Genomic DNA, 16,907 nt, shown 5'->3' with positions numbered 1-16,907 from the left:
AAACCTAACCAGAAAAGGATAAAGACATGAATAAATATTTCACCAAAGACAATATACAACTGGCAAATAAACACATGAACATTAGCTATTAGGTAAATGGAAATTGAAACCAAAATAAATCACACAATACACACTTGTAGACTGAATGTTTGTGCCTGCCCCCAAACACATAAGTTGAAATCTTATCAACAGTGTAACTGTAATAGGATATTGGTGGTAATTAGGTCTACAGAGTGGAGCCCTTTTGATTGGGATTACTGCCCTTATAAAAGAGAACCCAGAGAGCTCTCTACTCCTTTTTCCATTGAGGAGGAAGACGTGGAAGATGGAGGAAGAAGAGGAGGAGGAGGAGAACGACAATGACAAGGACAGCAATGATGTGATGAGGAAACTGGACACTCATACACTGTGAGACTGTAAAATGGTACAGTCCCTCTACAAAAGTTTGGAGTTGCTCAGGAATATTTAACATGTAGCTAGCATAAAACCCAGCAGTTGTACCATGGATATTTATCCAGAAGAAATGAAAAAATATATTCACGGAAAAACATACAAAAGTATTTATAGCAGATTTATGTGTACTAACTCAAAACTGTAAGCAGTGTAACTTCCTTCAATGGGTGGATGATTAAACAAACTGAGGTATGTATATTTTATGGAATACAATTCAGCATAAAAGAAACTACTGATATACCCAGGAATTTGGATGGCTCTCCAGAGAATTATGGTGAGTAGAAAAAGCCATTCCATAGATTACATACTGTATGAGCGCGCGCGCGCGCACACACACACACACACACACACACACACACACACTCGGAAAATAAAATTACAGAAATGAAGAACAGAGCCAGATATGGTGGTGAACACTTGTAATCCCAGTACTTGGGAGGCTGAGACAGGAGGATCACAGGTTCAAGATCCTGTGTTTCAACAACTTAGTGAGGCCCTCAGCAACTTATTGAGACCCTGTTTCAAAATAAAAAGAAAAAATAGGTTTGGAGGTATAGCTCAGAAGTAAAATGCCCCTGGGTTCCATCCACAGTACCACAAAGAAATAAAATAAACAAAGAAATGAAGAACAGGTTAAAGATTACAAAAAACTGATGAAGAGTTGGTTCTAGAGGGAAAGTGTGTGTGGCTGTAAAAAACCAGCATTGCTATATCCTTATGGAAATGAAAATGCTCTTCATCTTGCATTGATGTCAGTTTCTGAGCTGTAGCAGTACTATAGCTTTTCAAGGTGTTACCACTGGAGAATTGGATAAAGGGTACATAGGACCTCTCAGTATTATTTCTCATGCTTGCATGTGAAATTACAATTATCACAGAAGAAAAGTTTAAATGAAGAAAAAATAAAATCTAAAAATTGCTCACAATCAGAAATAAATGACTCCAGATGACAACCATAGAGAAAAAATAATTCAAGAAACATTTGAGCACAATGTTCTCTTACTATACACATTTTCTTTCTTTCTTTTTTTTTTTTTTTTTTTTTTTTTTTGGTTGTTGTTTTTGTTGTTGTACTGGGGATTGAACCCAGGTACATTCTACCTCTGAGCTATACCACCAAACCTATTTTACTTTTATTTTGAAACAGAGTCTTCCTAGGTTGATGAAAGTTTCACTACTTTGCTGAGGCTGTCCTCGAGCCTACAATCCTCCTGTCTAAAACTCCCAAATACTGGGATTACAAGCATCTGCCACCACGCCCAGCTTACCGTATATCTTTTCTAAATTATAGTTTGAAGACAAAGCATGCAAAGAACCTTGAACTTTAATCATCTTATGTTGGTAGTTGTAGGGGTGTTGTAATTTCTAAACTATCTTGTATTCAGCTGACCACAGAATACATGGGTAAATATTATGATGTATTGGAAACCAAGGTATTTACTAATAGAGAAAGGAGGTACACATAGGCAGTAAGAAAATATGAAGGACACACCCAAACACAAATTTCTTGAATCTGTCCAATGGAAAGGGTCAAATTCAACAACTTCCAATAGAAATAAGTAGAACCAGAGCCCAGATAATGGTTTCCATACCATTATACACACACACACACACACACACACACACACACACACACCCCTATGATTTTTAGTAAAATTATCAGGGAAGCTGGGACATCTTGTCATGCCAGAACACTAAGGAAGTGATCAATAAATGATAGGTCATGTCAAAAGGACACAGGAGTGGGCTGTGGTGGCACATGCCTATAATCCCAGTACTTGGGAAGCTAAAATAGGAAGATTGCAGATTCAAGGATAGCCTCAAAAACTTAGTGAGGCCCTCTGCAACTTAGTGAGACCTTGTTTAAAAATAAAATAGGGCTAGGAGTGTAGCTCAGAATACCCTTGGGTTCTATCACACACACACACACTCTCTCTCTTTCTCTCTCTTTCTCTTTCTCTCTCTCTCTCTCTCTCTCTCTCTCTCTCACACACACACACACACACACAAACAGGACACAGGGCTAGCTAGAAGGGACTTTCCCTGGACAAACACAAGATAATATGAGTACTGAAACAAATTATATTATTTGATTTGATTATAACACCCTGAATAAAAATAAATGTCTATAATAACACTTAAAAATGAAAGAGTATAAGCAAAGAAGATAAATTCTTCTTTATACAGAATGTCCTGTCAAATGGAGGGAAGAATGACAGAATTAGACCTCTATTTTACAAACACTAATGTAATAAGTGATATATTCAAAAATCTTCAGCCAATACTAAAATCACAGTGTTAAAGTTGGTCAGGGGAAATAGGAATATTCACTCAGTAACAAAGTACCACCAAATTATTTACTGAAAACAAAATTACAACATATAAAGAATTAGAAAAACTTAGCACTAAAAAAGCAAATAGCCCAATCAAAAAATGGGCATTTGGGCTGGGTGTGGTGATTTATGTTTGTAATCCCAGTACTTGGGAGGCTGAGATAGGAGAATCACAAGTTCAAAGCTAGCCTCAGCCACTTAGTGAGACCCTGTTCCAAATGAAAAATAAAATAGGGCTAGGGTATAGCTCAGAGGTAGAAGGCCCCTGGGTTCCATCCCCAGCACCATAATAAAAGGGGTGGGAGCAAATAAACTACTAGATGCTTCTCAAAAGAAGAAATACAAATACATGGAAAAAAAAGTTCAACATCATTTAGCAAAAATACGAATCAAAACTAAACTGAGGAGCTGGGCGTGGTGGTGCAGGCTTGTAATCCTAGCATTTGGGAGGCTGAGACAGGAGGATCACAGTTTGTGGCCAGCCTTAGCTATTTAGTGAGGCTCTTTGCAACTCAGTGAGACCCTGTTTCAAAATAAAGAATAAAAAGTAGGGCTGAGGGTGTAGCTCAGAGGTAGAATGCCCCTGGGTTCTGCTCCAGTACCTCAAAAAAAAAAAAAAAGAAAGAAAGAAAAAAAAAAACTACACTGAGATTTCATCTAACTCCAGTTAGAATAACAATCATCAAGAATTCTAACAAATGTGGAGGAAAAGAAATGCTTATACAGTTAGTAGGACTGCAAATTAGTACACTTCTATGAAAATCAGTACAGAGGTTCTGCAAAAGACCAGGAATGGATCCACCATTTGACCCAGCTATACCACTCCTTGGTGTCCTTCTGAAAGAACTACCATTAGAATAGTATAGTGCTACATGCATATCCATGTTTACAGCAGCACATGTCACCATATGGAGTCAAATTATGGAGCCAACCTAGGTGTTCGTCAACAAATGAATAGATAAAAATAAAATAAAATGTGGCATACACACACAATGGAGTTTTACTGAGCCATAAAGAAGAACAAATTTTTTAGGAAAATAGATGGAACTAGGGAACATTATGCTAAGTGAGATAAACCAGTCTCAGAAAGTCATGGGTCATATGTTTTCTCATATGTGGGAGCTAGAGAGAAAATAGGAAAGAAAGGGGACTTCGTGAAAATAAGGAGAGAGCCAGAACAGAGGGAGGAAGGGAAGGGGAAAGGACGTTTGAGGTTAAAAAAAAAGACCAAATATTAAGTTCATATTTGAAGGTATCACTACCAATCTCACTATCATGTATGGAGAGGGAAGAGGAGGTGCAGGACGGGATGCTGAGGAAAACCCACCAACATCTGTGTGCATATATCAATGGATCACTTTGAATCTCACCACAATGTAATTATACTGTACCAATAAAATTCTAAAAAAAATTAATAAAAAACCAAAACAAAATTATACCATAATTTTTAAAAGGAAAAAAGGGGGAGGTGTGTTTATAATGGAGCAACTTAGCAGTTCTCATCTTACAGCAGCAATCGAGGAAGGACCTGGCATTGCATGCCTTCTCACCATGCTGGAAGAAGGACACAAGGTCACCTATGCAATAACTTGGCGCACATGTTTAACCAAAATTTAATCATGAGGAAACAATTAGGCAATCTTATAATATGAAATATTGTATAGATACTTAACCTAGACTCTTCAAAATATTCAATGTCATCAAAAAAGTATTAATTGTTTTAGAATGGTTAAAGTGATATAATAAACATAGGTTACTTTGGATTGGACCCTGGATTGAAAAAAAGCCAATCATAAGTCTTTTTGTTTGTTCTTTTTAATTTTTGTGCTTTTGTACCATTCTATGTATTATGTTTTCTTGCTTCTATACAACTTCAGGGACGATCACATCACTATAAGGTTGATATTGGTATTATTATCTCTATATTAAAAATGAGAAAACTGAAAGAGAGGTTTTAACTTCCCCAAAAATACATAACTATGAAGTTGGTAGATCCAGGATTCAAACACCAACTGTAACTCAAGAACCTGCCATCAGGACACTACCTTATCTAGTATTTTCACTGGGTTGTTGTCTTTCTTTTCTTGGAGAAAGAGTGGATGGTGCTACCTTTTACAGAACACCTTGAGCTAAGTAATTTGCTTTTATGTCATTTAAGCTTCATGGCAACCATGTGAAGTAGAATTGTTATTCCTGTTTTCTAGAAGAGAGCATTAGAATTAAGAAAGGTAACCTCTCCAGAGTTACACTATGAATGGTGGAGGCCTATGACTAAGCACAAGTGTGTCTGATTCCAACCCTTCTTTCTAGGACAACACTCTGCCCCTGTGTTCTATGTATAAACCATTTCTTATTTTTCAAGAAATCTAATCTACTATACAACTTTTGCTTGCCAAATATATGTTCCATATTTGTTTGGAATCAGTAACATTTAATTTCTCTAGAAATATTTTCCCCATAATCAATGAAATTCTATTATGAAGCAAACTCAAATCAAATGAAGGTTTCATACTGTAGGAAACTGGCATAGAAAAGCACTCAAAGCCACCTGGTTGAAATCTCAGTTCAACGGGCTTGGAAGCCAGTAATAATTAATGGACTGTATGCACATCTAATCCCAAAGAAAGGCTTGCAGCCGTTAGAAAATTATTAAAATTATTTGAGGATATGACATAACTGAGACTTCATGTCATACAAATAGTTGTCTATTTTTAAATATTCGTTATTCAAATACATTATAAAATGCTATTTTTTTTTTTTTTTTGCGGGTCTGGGGATGGAACCCAGGGGCATTTGACCTCTGAGCTACACCCCCTGCCCTATTTTTTATTCTTTATTTTGAAACCGGGTCTCACTGAGTTGCAGAGGGCCTCACTAAGTAGCTGAGGCTGTCCATGAACCGCGATCCTCCAGGTCTCAGCCTCCCAAATGCTGGGATTACAAGCATGTGCCACCATGCCCAGCTATAAAATGCTTTTTTTATAGTAGTGGAATTGAACCCAGGGGTGTTCTACCTCCGAGCTATACCCCTAGCCTTTTTTTGTTTTGAAACATGGTCTAGCTAGGTTGTTCAAAGTTTCACTAAATTGCTGAGGCTGTTAAATCTGCAATCTTCTTGTCTCAGCCTCCCAAGTACTGGGATTACAAGCCTGTGCCATCATACCCATCCTCAAATGATTGTTTGTGGTACTGGTGGTGGAACCCAGGGGCATTCTACCTTCAAGCTATACCCCCAGCCCTATTTTTATTCTTTATTTTGAAACAGGGTCTTACTAAGTTGTGGAGGGCCTCACTAAGTTGCTGAGGCTGGCCACAAACCTGCAATCCTCCTGTCTCAGCTTCCCAAGTACTGGGATGACAAGCGTGTGCCACCATACTCTGCTCTCAGATGCTTTTTTTTTTTTTTTTTTTTGGTGGTACTGGGGTTCCTGGAAGCCCTTTACCTCCGGGCTACACTCCCAGACCTATTTTATATTTTTATTTAGAAACAGGGTCTCCTAAGCCAGCGCATGCAGCTGGCTTCGAACCTGCGCGATCCTCCTGTCTCTGCCTCCCAAGCGCGGGGATTACAAGTGTGCGCCACCACGCCCGGCTCTCAGATGCTTTTTAAAAGCACAGTTTTAGGGAGCTCATGACCACTCTGAAAAATTCCAGATTGCATAAAGTGCCCTTCTCTTAAAATCAGAAGCTATTTTCATTTAATTTTTGCTGGTTCCAAAAAGAATTTTTTTCATCCTCATATTACCTTCAGTAGAAAGAAGTGCCCAGAAGCCCTAGTTGGTTTGTAACACTGATGCCCATCTACCACAAGCCACTGAGGTGACCTACATGTAACCTTGAGTAAATTTTCTAATTGAAAAAAATGAGGATATACCAGGTTTGGGGGCATATCTTAGTACTTGGGAGCCTGAGACAGTCACAAATATGTGACCAGCCTTGGCAATTTAGTGATGCCTTCCGCAACTCAGTGAGACACTATTTCAAAATAAAAAATAAAATAGGACTAGGGTTGTAGCTCAGAAAGAGAATGCCCCTGGGTTCCATCCCCAAGTTGCTGTGAGGTTTGAATAAACTAAAACATACAAAAAGATGATTACTGTGCCTGTGCATAAGCATTAAGTATGTTATCTGAGGTTGATACAACCATGATTCAAGCAGCACCTGGATGAAAAGACACTATCAGCTTTCTCTATCTCTTCTCAGCTTCAAAGAAATTCATCCAGAACCTTGTACCACATACTCTTCTTGAAACCTGTGTTTTTTGGTTTGTTTAGGTTTGGGTTTTTATTTGTGGCACCGGGGATTGAACCCTGGTACATTTTAATTGGGGGTGGGAGTTATGCCCTCAGCCTTATTTATTTTTTTATTTGGAAACAAGATCTCCCTAAACTACTGACAGCTTCACTAAGTTGCAAGGGCTGGCTTCAAACCTGCAATCCTCCTGTCTCAGCCTCCCAAGGATTGGGATTACAGGCATGCGTCACCACACCCAGCTTAACACCTATATTCTCATCTCCCAACCAACAGACATGGTTAAAATCTTCATTGTTAGGGAGGGAAAAAAAACATAAGTTGACTCTTCCATCTAATCAACCTCCCACTCTTTTTAAACTTTCAATTGTTTGCTAGGTTTCACTGTCAATCTTCTTGAATATATTTTCTCTAACTACTGTGACTGAGATGTCCTTTAGGAAAACCAACTATCATCCCCTAGGGAAGGTAGAACTTGATCATGTGAGTTTCTGTAGAGCTGGATAAAAACAGTAACAGAACAAATAAAATAATATGGAAACTACAATGCTAATTTATCAACTAACAGAAAGAAGTATATTTTCCCTAAGGTCCTGACAGCTGAATTTCCTAACTAACTTCTCTCCACACAGGAAATCTATAAATAGGAAGCCAAATTGTAACCAATGTTTGCTGGGATAGCTCAGCCTGAAGGACCAGACATTTCACCCTTGGCAGCATACCATCTTCTCTGAACAGTCCTGAAAAACACTTGAGAATTCTGCCTCTCTAACTCCCATTTTCCCACATTTTTATGCTGCCCATCCACCTTCTACAGTGACAGTCTTTCTTTAGATATGCTAATATAATCTATTAGACAACATCAAGTCCCACTCTTCCTGCTTTCGACCTGAAAGAAACAGAAATCTTTTAAGATGTCTCCTGCAGAAAGTTGAGCTCTATTATGTGATTTTTATTAAGCCAACTCTGAGTTCTGCCAGTGGAACCTACAGCACACCATGAACACCCACTCACCCCACCTGCCACCTTCTAATCACTTCTCTCTTAACCCTTCACTTACGTTTGATTCTTTACCACATACAGTGAGTTCTCTACAGTTCTCATTCTTCTCAATTTCACTACTGCAACTAATACAACTTTCCCATTTTGTAAACACTTTCCCCATCATTGCTTTAACGGAACTGACCTGCTGTTTCTGCTTATCATTTTATATTGTTCTGCAGTGTCAATGGTGGGTCGAGTTCAGATCCTAGAATGAGGTATACCTGAATCCAAATTCAGGATCTACTCCGTACTAGCTATGTGCCAATGGGAAAACAATTTAACTCTTCCAGGCCTTTTTTCTCAACTCTATTTTTGGTGGTGCTGGGGTTCCTGGAAACCCTTCTATCTCCAGGCTACACTCCCAGACCCATTTTATATTTTTTATTTGGAAACAGGGTCTCTTAAACCAGCAAGGCTGGCTTCGAACCTGCATGACCCTCCTGTCTCCGCCTCCCAAGCGCGGGGATTACAAGCGTGCGCCATCACGCCCGGCTTTTCTCAACTCTAAAATGGACACAATTGGCTAGTAAGTGCTCGGCATAATATTATTCTGCACAAATTAATCACCGAATATTAAAAATCAACTCCTGGCACTCCAATCTCTTTTTACCTTGAAGAATTCCCCATCTCAAAATAGCTTTGAATAATACTTCAATTAAGTATATTCCAGAAGCCACTGTCCCAAGACTCAAATCACTCACCCTCTACCGTAAAGAAAATCACTGCTAGCATATTGGGGGTATAGCTCAGAGGTAGAATACTCCTGGGTTCCATCCCCAGTACCATGAGAGGGGAGGGGGGAGAGGCCGACCTTCACTCATTAATTCAACTATTATCATTCCTTACTGGGAAGATTAAGTCAAAGATTTGGAGTTATGGTTTTTTCAGCCCAATAATCTACCCTCGACACCAACAGAATATTGATGGTTTTTCTCCCAGACATCACCCTCAAAAATCAGCCACTACCCAAACACACCAATTATGCAATAATGCATCAAGTACTGCATCTATGAATATGCACATGATTTCATGCCTTTTATAAACCTGTGAATATTTTTCAGCTTTTTCTATTGCATAAGATTATAACTTTCACAACTGTAACATCAACCATTCAATGCTGAATTGCCTTTACTTGTTCTGAATCTACCTTTTTCAAGTATGAAAGGAATCCTCCCATGTTAACATTCTCCACTTTGGTGAAAAGACCTATAGTTTTCTCACCTTCAACATTTGTGAGTATAAAGGAATTAGAAAAACAAATACAGCATAGGTCATGCCCTGAAACTCTGCTTAAAGGGCAGAATCCAGCTGTATTCGCAGTTGTACTGTCTCCATAATAATGTCTCATAAAGAGACACGTGAAACAGAATTAAAGGGATCCTGCTTAGGACTGATGTGCTGTATGAATGCCAAAAGAAAACAGAACCTCTCAAGTATGTTAACTCTTTCTCCTCAAGAGAATACGCTATTTGGGGTAAAAAGGGTGGAAAGAATTCATGCCCAGTCAGGTGAGGAGACTGCCACAAAGCACCTGGATGCTTTAAACGGCACAGTTCCTGTGAGTGGATCATTGAATGCTGCCAGCGCAGAAAGCATAAGAACCAGGCCCTGGTTGAAGAATGGAAATGAACAAATGAACATAAAACTGAATTATTTACTTACTTATTATTTGGTACTGAGGATTCGAGGCATTCTACCTCTGAGCTACAAGCCCCAGCCCCTCTCCTTTTTATTTTTATTTTCTGAAACAGTGTCTCGCTGGGTTGCTGAGGGTCTCAGTATTTGCTGAAGCTGTCCTCCACATTCAAATCCTCCTGTCTCAGCCTCCCAAGTCCTGGGATTACAAGCTTATGCCACTATATCCAGCTGGACTGAATTTTTAAACTAGAAAAAACTGCCAACAGTCCAGTATACTTGAAAGTAATCCATTTCCAAATTCAGATTATTTATTTTAAACCAGTTTCTAACCACTGAGAAAAGGAAATGGTAAGCATTTTGGTAAAAATGGAAAGCAGTTGTGGAACTGACCCGAGTTATATCAGATTAATCTAATGGGTCTTTTCACCCTGTTTTGAAAGAGTCTGTACAGATCATAGATTAGAATGGAACAGTAAATGTCCCATGTTTGTAGAACTGAGACAAGATATTTGACCAGATGCTCATGGTTCCCATATGGACACGAGAAATAAAGGATGGATAATAGCATACTTCGGTGACCAGGAAATTGTGTGAACAACTTGAACAAGTACCCATTAATAAATTGCTATCAACCTAAAGGACAGGTATATCAGCAAGTTTCATGATGCCATATATGGTCATCTCCTGTTCAACTCTTTTATCAATAACTTGAACAAAAGTGTGAAAGGTTACTGCATTATTGTTGGCATCTAAAATGTGCATGACATGAACCTAGGAGGAATAATATATATTATTTAAAAGCCAATCTGGGTGTGGTGGCGTACACCTGTAAGCCTGTATTGAGAGGCTGAGACAGGAGGCACACAGGTTCACAGCCAGCCTCAGCTACTTAGTGAGGCCCTTGGCAATTTAGTGAGCCCCTGTTTCAAAATAAGGAATAAAAAAATGGGGCTTTGGGAGTAGCTCAGGGGTAGAATGTCCCTGGGTTCAATCTCTAGAACCAAAAGGGAAAAAAAAGCCAAAATTATAAAACACAGTATTTCAGAAAAATGAGCTAGTTCTAAAAACAGAATAGGGAAAATACCTAAGGAATGAGAACCTATTTATAAAAATATCCCAATAACTTTGAGTTGGACAAGCTATGTCTCAGTGGTCACAGATTTTTTAAAAGAGCCCAGTTAATGGCATTAATTGTCATCAAGCTCAGTATGATGAGATACAGACATCAGGAGAACTAATGCAACAGTAGCTACTGTAGCAGCAGCAGCAGCAGAAGTATCTCAAAGGTGGGAAGCGCAGTCTTGCTCCACTCTGGACTGATCAGCCCACCACTGGCATACTGCCAACCTTTCTGCCCCTTACAGTCTTTACAGGATCATGGCCACATTAGTACATGTTCAGAACAGAACGACCAGGACATAGGAGCTTGGATACTATTCCAAAAAAAGGGTAGAAGGAAATAGAAATTTACAAATAGGACAAAATAATGCTCAGAAGAAAATGGAGACCATCTTCATTCAGTCATTCAATGAATATGAAGTTCAAACCTTTTACAGGAAACCCCACTCCATTGGGAGAAAGGCCAGGGATACAGAGATAAGCCATGCCTGCAGTAAATTCACATGCATATTTGGATATGTACATATGAAGAGTTAAAACGGCCATAACCTGAAAAAGAATTTGTTCCATACCTCTCACAAGGTACAAACAGGGCCAATGGAAAGAAGTTAGAAAGCAACCGATTCCAGCTCCTTATATGGAAGAGTATTCTAAGAGTCAAGGATAATGAAGGAAGAAGCTAGCTGATTAGATTGCAAGGTTCCCAACAGTAATTGTGCACTTACAGGGGATATTGCTAAAATAAAACAGGCACTGAGTTGGACCACAATAAACCTTCCTCACATACCACACTACCACAGTAGCTTCTCCAGGAAATGGAATCTCACCAGACTCATTCTACTTGTGTATTTCAGCACCTCAGGTTTCCCTCAGTTGCTACTTCCCACTCCGTAACCTGCCCCCACTGCTTTCTGAGAGCAACCTGACCACAAGAAGAAAGATAACAGGAAAAAACTGCCCCACCAGTCGATGAAACACGAAACAGTACTGCCTAAAATCTGTAAAGAACATGCAAAGTGTATCCTTTAATTCATAAATCCAACTAAAAGTATTCAATCGTGTTCAATTAATGTAAATAAGGATTTGTTACATACAGCATCTTCGGCTTAAGCCATTTTCTTCTAGCAATAAGGAACAAATAAATTTAACAAGACCACCTGAAAAACTTGTGTCCTAAATAAGCACTCAAAGATCCTCTAAGATCATGTGGAAACTAACTTTAGAATATATTTCTAAAAAGATGGATTATTCATCAGATAGAGCGAGCCAAACGCCGTAAACTAATCAATTTGTGGAATTCTGATTAAACGGCTGCTTAAATTTGATCTACTTAAAAAAAAATCACAGGGAGAATAAATACAGAGGAAGGTCTGAGCCCATTCATTTCTGGCTTTTGCACATCAGGGTAAGATCATTTAAGCTCGCGTTCATTTGCTTTATCTTGTAGTTGTTAAACAGACTCTTGGGCTCTAACTGCTGCAGCCGGGTATTAAGGAGTTTGTCCTCCAACACTGTTCCTTCTAACTTCTTGGAGCAAGCCCTGCACTGAGCTCTTTCTCAGTTCGCACAGGCTCAACGGGACGAATCCGATTTCCAAGCGCCCCAGCACCGAGCCGGCCTGGGCGGCGGCGCGTCCACTTACAGTGACACCAGCCCAGGTGGCAGCACCAGTGCAGCTTGAAGCACTTGCCGTGGCTGTGCGTGGCACAGATGGACAGCCCGTCGCACGGCTGGAAGTCGGGTCTGCGGGCGGCGCACGTCCGCGCCAGGGCCTGCGCCTCGTCCACTTTCTCGCTCTTCCAGCCCCGCTCGGGCGGCGGCGCGGCGGCCGCGCTCATGTCTCCCCGGCCCGCCGAGCAGAGCTGAGCCGAGCCGAGCCGAGTCGGGCCGCGCCGAGCCCAGGCGAGCCCAGCGGCGGCCGGTCCGGGCGCCGGGCGCCCAGGCGGCGAGCGGGAGGAGGGGCGCCGCGTCGGGCCGGGGCTGCCGCGCCGCCGCCCGCCTCCGCCGCCCTCGGAGCCCGGCCGCTGTGGCCCACGCCTCGCGGCAGCCTCGCGCAGGCTCCCCGCGCCGTGGGGCCCGCACCGCGCCGCTCCCAGGCCGCGCGCCCGCGGGGCGAGGCCCGCTCACGCCCGCCCCGCCCCCGCCCGGACACGCCCCTGCCCGCTCTGCCCGCCCCGCCCCCGCCCAGGGCACGCCCCCTGTCCGCCCCGCCCCCGCCCAGGGCACGCCCCCTTCTCGCCTCGCCCCGCCCCCTCGCCGGCCCGGGCGGCTCCGCTCCGCTCCCGGAGGAGGCGGCCTGCTGCCTACCCGCCCGCCAGAGCCGGAAAGCAGCGGCTGGGTGCGGGGGGGAGGGGGGGGCACGCAGTTCACGAGTGTTGGGGGTACTGTGGTGGGCCTGGGTGGGGGTTGTGCCTCACGCAGAGTGTTCCATGAAGTGGGCCTCTGATGTGTATGGGTATGATTAATGTAATGTGGGGGGGGGTGTGGAGTGCGTACGTGTCTGTGGCTTGTGGTGGGTGTTAATTATATAGTGTGTATGGGCAGTGTGTGTGTGTGTGTGTGTGTGTGTGTGTGTGTGTGTGTTGTATTGCAGCGTGGCACGTGTGACTAGCGTGGCGAGCGTGTGCTCGGTGTATATGGGTGGAGATGGCACGAGTAGGGGTAGCACGCTAGATCTATTTGCATTTCAGTGTTAATGCTCCCTCTGGCCAGTGGGTGTGACTGGCAAGGATGGTGGCTGCCTGCTCCCCCCCAACACACACACACACACACACACACACACACACACACACACACGCAGAGTCAGCTTCAGTTCTTCCCTCCTGGCGACAAGTTGCTCTAAATAGGTTTTCCATGCCAGGCTCTGCTGCTGAGAATGGACCCCGGCTGGATTCAGTAAGGAGTAAACAAAGCATTTGCTCCCAGGGGGCCCCGCTGGGGATTGGTGTTTCCCTGCAAGGCGGCCAGAGCCCAGCCTGGAACACAGGAAAGGAGGAGACACTCTCTTTTGCCAAACGTTTTTCAGAGCACAGGAAAATGCCTGTAATAACGGCGGTTCAGGGAACAACAAAGCCTTTCAACGCAAATGCTGTGCTGGAACATGCTTATTATGACCAGCTCCCCTTTCTCCACTTTATTCCTTTCCTGCTTTGCACTGACAGGAGACTCATCCTGGCTTAGAAAGAACTGAATTTTATCCTCAAGCCCTGGAAATCCTTGCTGCCATAAGCAATCTTTCATAATTTTCCCTTTTATTTAACCTTGGCTTGAGAAATGTAATTTGCATATGTCTGACTCCAGTGAAATCCCTATTAGGGATGGAGAGAGACTCCCTTTGGCCGCAAAGATATTTCCAAGAAATGTCTGAATCTAAGTCACAAATGGTGATTTCCCATTAACCTAACGTTGAAAACAGTTGTAAACATGAGCCGTCACCTCTTCACCTTCCGTCCCAGGCGCCCACCTCCCTCAGTGCATGGGCTGACATAAAATCCAAGCATCCCTGCTGTTAAATTCATATTCTAACCCACCTCAGAATAACAGGAGCAAAAGAAAATCAGAGTAATCCACACTACTTTATTACAACACCAGGTCAAACAAAAAAATTTTAAACAAAGGGGTATTTCTGTCTGTTCTGCATTTTTCTCCTTCTCCAGCCTATAAACTCGCTGTAGTACTGTCCATATCATATAATGCCTAATAACAGAGTCCCTTCAAGAAAACATACACAAGATATTTCCATTGGCTTTTCCTCTAGGGTGAATCACGCTATAACATTCCACTAAATATGAAGCATACCATCTCAGCTAGTGAAACCTGAGCACAAGAAAGAATGCAATATAGCACTATAGCCAAGAGGCAAGGTGACTTACCCCAGCATCCACATGATTAGAAATGGGGGTGTTTTTACACTCTCTTTTCCATGACATTCCATCCCCTTGACCTAAAGGTGTTCTTAACCTACACTGTCTGGAATGGAGCAGGGAAAGATAAATGCAATAACCTCTTAAAAAATACACACACAGCTTTTAGGATGTGTTCTTGGGATATATTTTTTCAAGTTTTATTATGGAAAATAAAACTATTTTATATACCAAAGTAGAATAGCATAATAGACTCTTATAGTCATTACCTGATATTAATTCATCTTTTTTAAAAAAAAAGTCTTGTTTTGGCAGGGCATGGTGGCGCATGCTTGTAATCCCAGCATTTGGGAGGCTGAGACTGGAGGATCGCGGTTCGTGGACAGCCTTAGCTATTTAGTGAGGCCCTCTACAACTCAGTGAGACCCTGTTTCAAAATAATGAATAAAAAATGGGGCAGGGGGTGTATCTCAGAGGACAAATGCCCCTGGGTTCCATCCCCAGACCCACACACAAAAAAAATCTTGTTTTGTCTGTAGGTTTCCCTACTCCTAACCCTCTACCCTGCCACTGGGTTATTTTGAAGCAAATGCAGACAACATATAATCTCATCAACAAATATTTCAGTATGCATCTCTAAAAGAACCTTTAAAAACAACATCACACAATACCAGTATCACATAATAGCATACGGTTTGATCATAAAGATGAACTTGTCCCACAGCTGCTGGCAACTTCTCTATCTCCTCTTTAAGAACACCACTTGCCAGGTATGGTGGCACACACACATAATCCCAGTACTTGGGAGGCTGAGACAAGAGGATCACAGATTCGTAGCCAGCCTCAGCAACCTAGAAAGGCCTTCCACAACTGAGATCCTGTTTCAAAATAAAAAATAGAAATAGAGCTGGGGGTGTAGCTCAGAGGTAGAATGCCCCTGGGTTCAGTCTCCAGTACCACAAAGAAAGAAAAATTAAGCCAGGACTGGTGGTGCACACTTGTAATCCCAGCATTTGGGAGGCTGAGACAGGAAGAGCGTGGTTCAAGGACAGCCTCCACTACTTAGTGAGGCCCTTTGCAACTCAGTGAGACCCTGTTTCAAAATATAAAGAATAAAAAATAGGGCTGGGATGCAGCTTGGAGGTAGAATGCCCCTGGGTTCCACCCTGAGTACCACAAAAGGAAAAGAGGGAAAGAAAGAAAGAAAGAAAGAAAGAAAGAAAGAAAGAAAGAAAGAAAGAAAGAAAGAAAGAAAGAAAGAAGGGAGGGAGGCAGGCCATGCCCTCTGCCTGGAATTTTCCTCTTCCTCTGCCTTCTCCCTTTCCCACCTCTTCAGTTTTAGTACCACTTTCTCAAAGAAGCTTTCTCTGACCAACCCAGACTAAGTTATATACACTCTTCCTTCATGTCCAACATTAAGTTAATAAGAAGGAATCACTGAGCTAATGTCTGTCTCCATCTCACACTGTAAGCTCCTGGAGACCACAAACATGACCTCTGTCTTGTTCACCACCTTGTTCCCACTTGTGTTAACTTCCCATCACTGTGACAAACCAGCTGAGAAAAACAAGAGTAGGTAAATTTTATTTTGTCTCACAGTTTCAGAGGTTTCAGTCCATGATCTCTTGGCTCCATTGTTTCGGAGCTTGTGATGAGGCAGAACTCCATGGAAGAGAGGGAATGGGGGAGGAAAGCTGTTCACCTTATGGTGGTAAGAGTCATAGACAGACAGACACAAAATATACCCTTCAAAGCCATGTCTTCAGTGATCTACTTCCTCCAACTAGGTCCTACCTCCTCAAGTTTCTACTACCTCCCAATAGCAGCACCAGGAGACCAAGCCTTTAAAACATGAGCCTTGCAGGGTGTGGTGGCGCACGCTGGTAATCCCAGTACTTGGGAGGCTGAGACAGGAGGAGGTTCAAAGCCAGCCTCAGCTACTTAGTGAGGCCCTTTGCAACTCAGTGAGACCCTGTTTCAAAATAAAAAATAGTGCTGGGGGTGTTGCTCCGAGGTAGAATGCTCCTGGGTTCCATCCCCAGTAACAGTAAAACAAAATAAAATAAAACATGAGCCTTTGGGGGACATTCCAGATCCAAACTACAATACCACCACTTATAGCAGAGTAAATAAACATTGAAGTAATAAAATAATTCCACCTCAAATTCTAAAAAGCTGAAGAAAAAAATTCATCTTGGTAAATGAT

The 16,907-nt window shown here is 42.1% G+C and overlaps 1 protein-coding gene across 1 annotated transcript in view; it reads right to left on the bottom strand.

Moving 5' to 3' along the window:
- LOC308263384 (UPF0524 protein C3orf70 homolog) overlaps window positions 1–12,676 on the bottom strand; it is a gene marked incomplete at both ends in the record, with an annotated part of 79,332 nt that extends 66,656 nt beyond the window's left edge. The window contains one exon of the mRNA XM_080696385.1: window positions 12,481–12,676. Coding sequence (XP_080552511.1) covers window positions 12,481–12,676 — 196 coding nt within the window. The remainder of the gene's footprint in view (window positions 1–12,480) is intronic.
- Window positions 12,677–16,907: the final 4,231 nt, after the last annotated feature.

Source organism: Muscardinus avellanarius (assembly GCF_963383645.1).
Source record: "Muscardinus avellanarius genome assembly, chromosome: 5".
Lineage (NCBI taxonomy): Eukaryota > Metazoa > Chordata > Mammalia > Rodentia > Gliridae > Muscardinus > Muscardinus avellanarius.
Note: the sequence above shows the minus strand (reverse complement) of the source record. Positions and strands in the feature narration are given on the sequence as shown.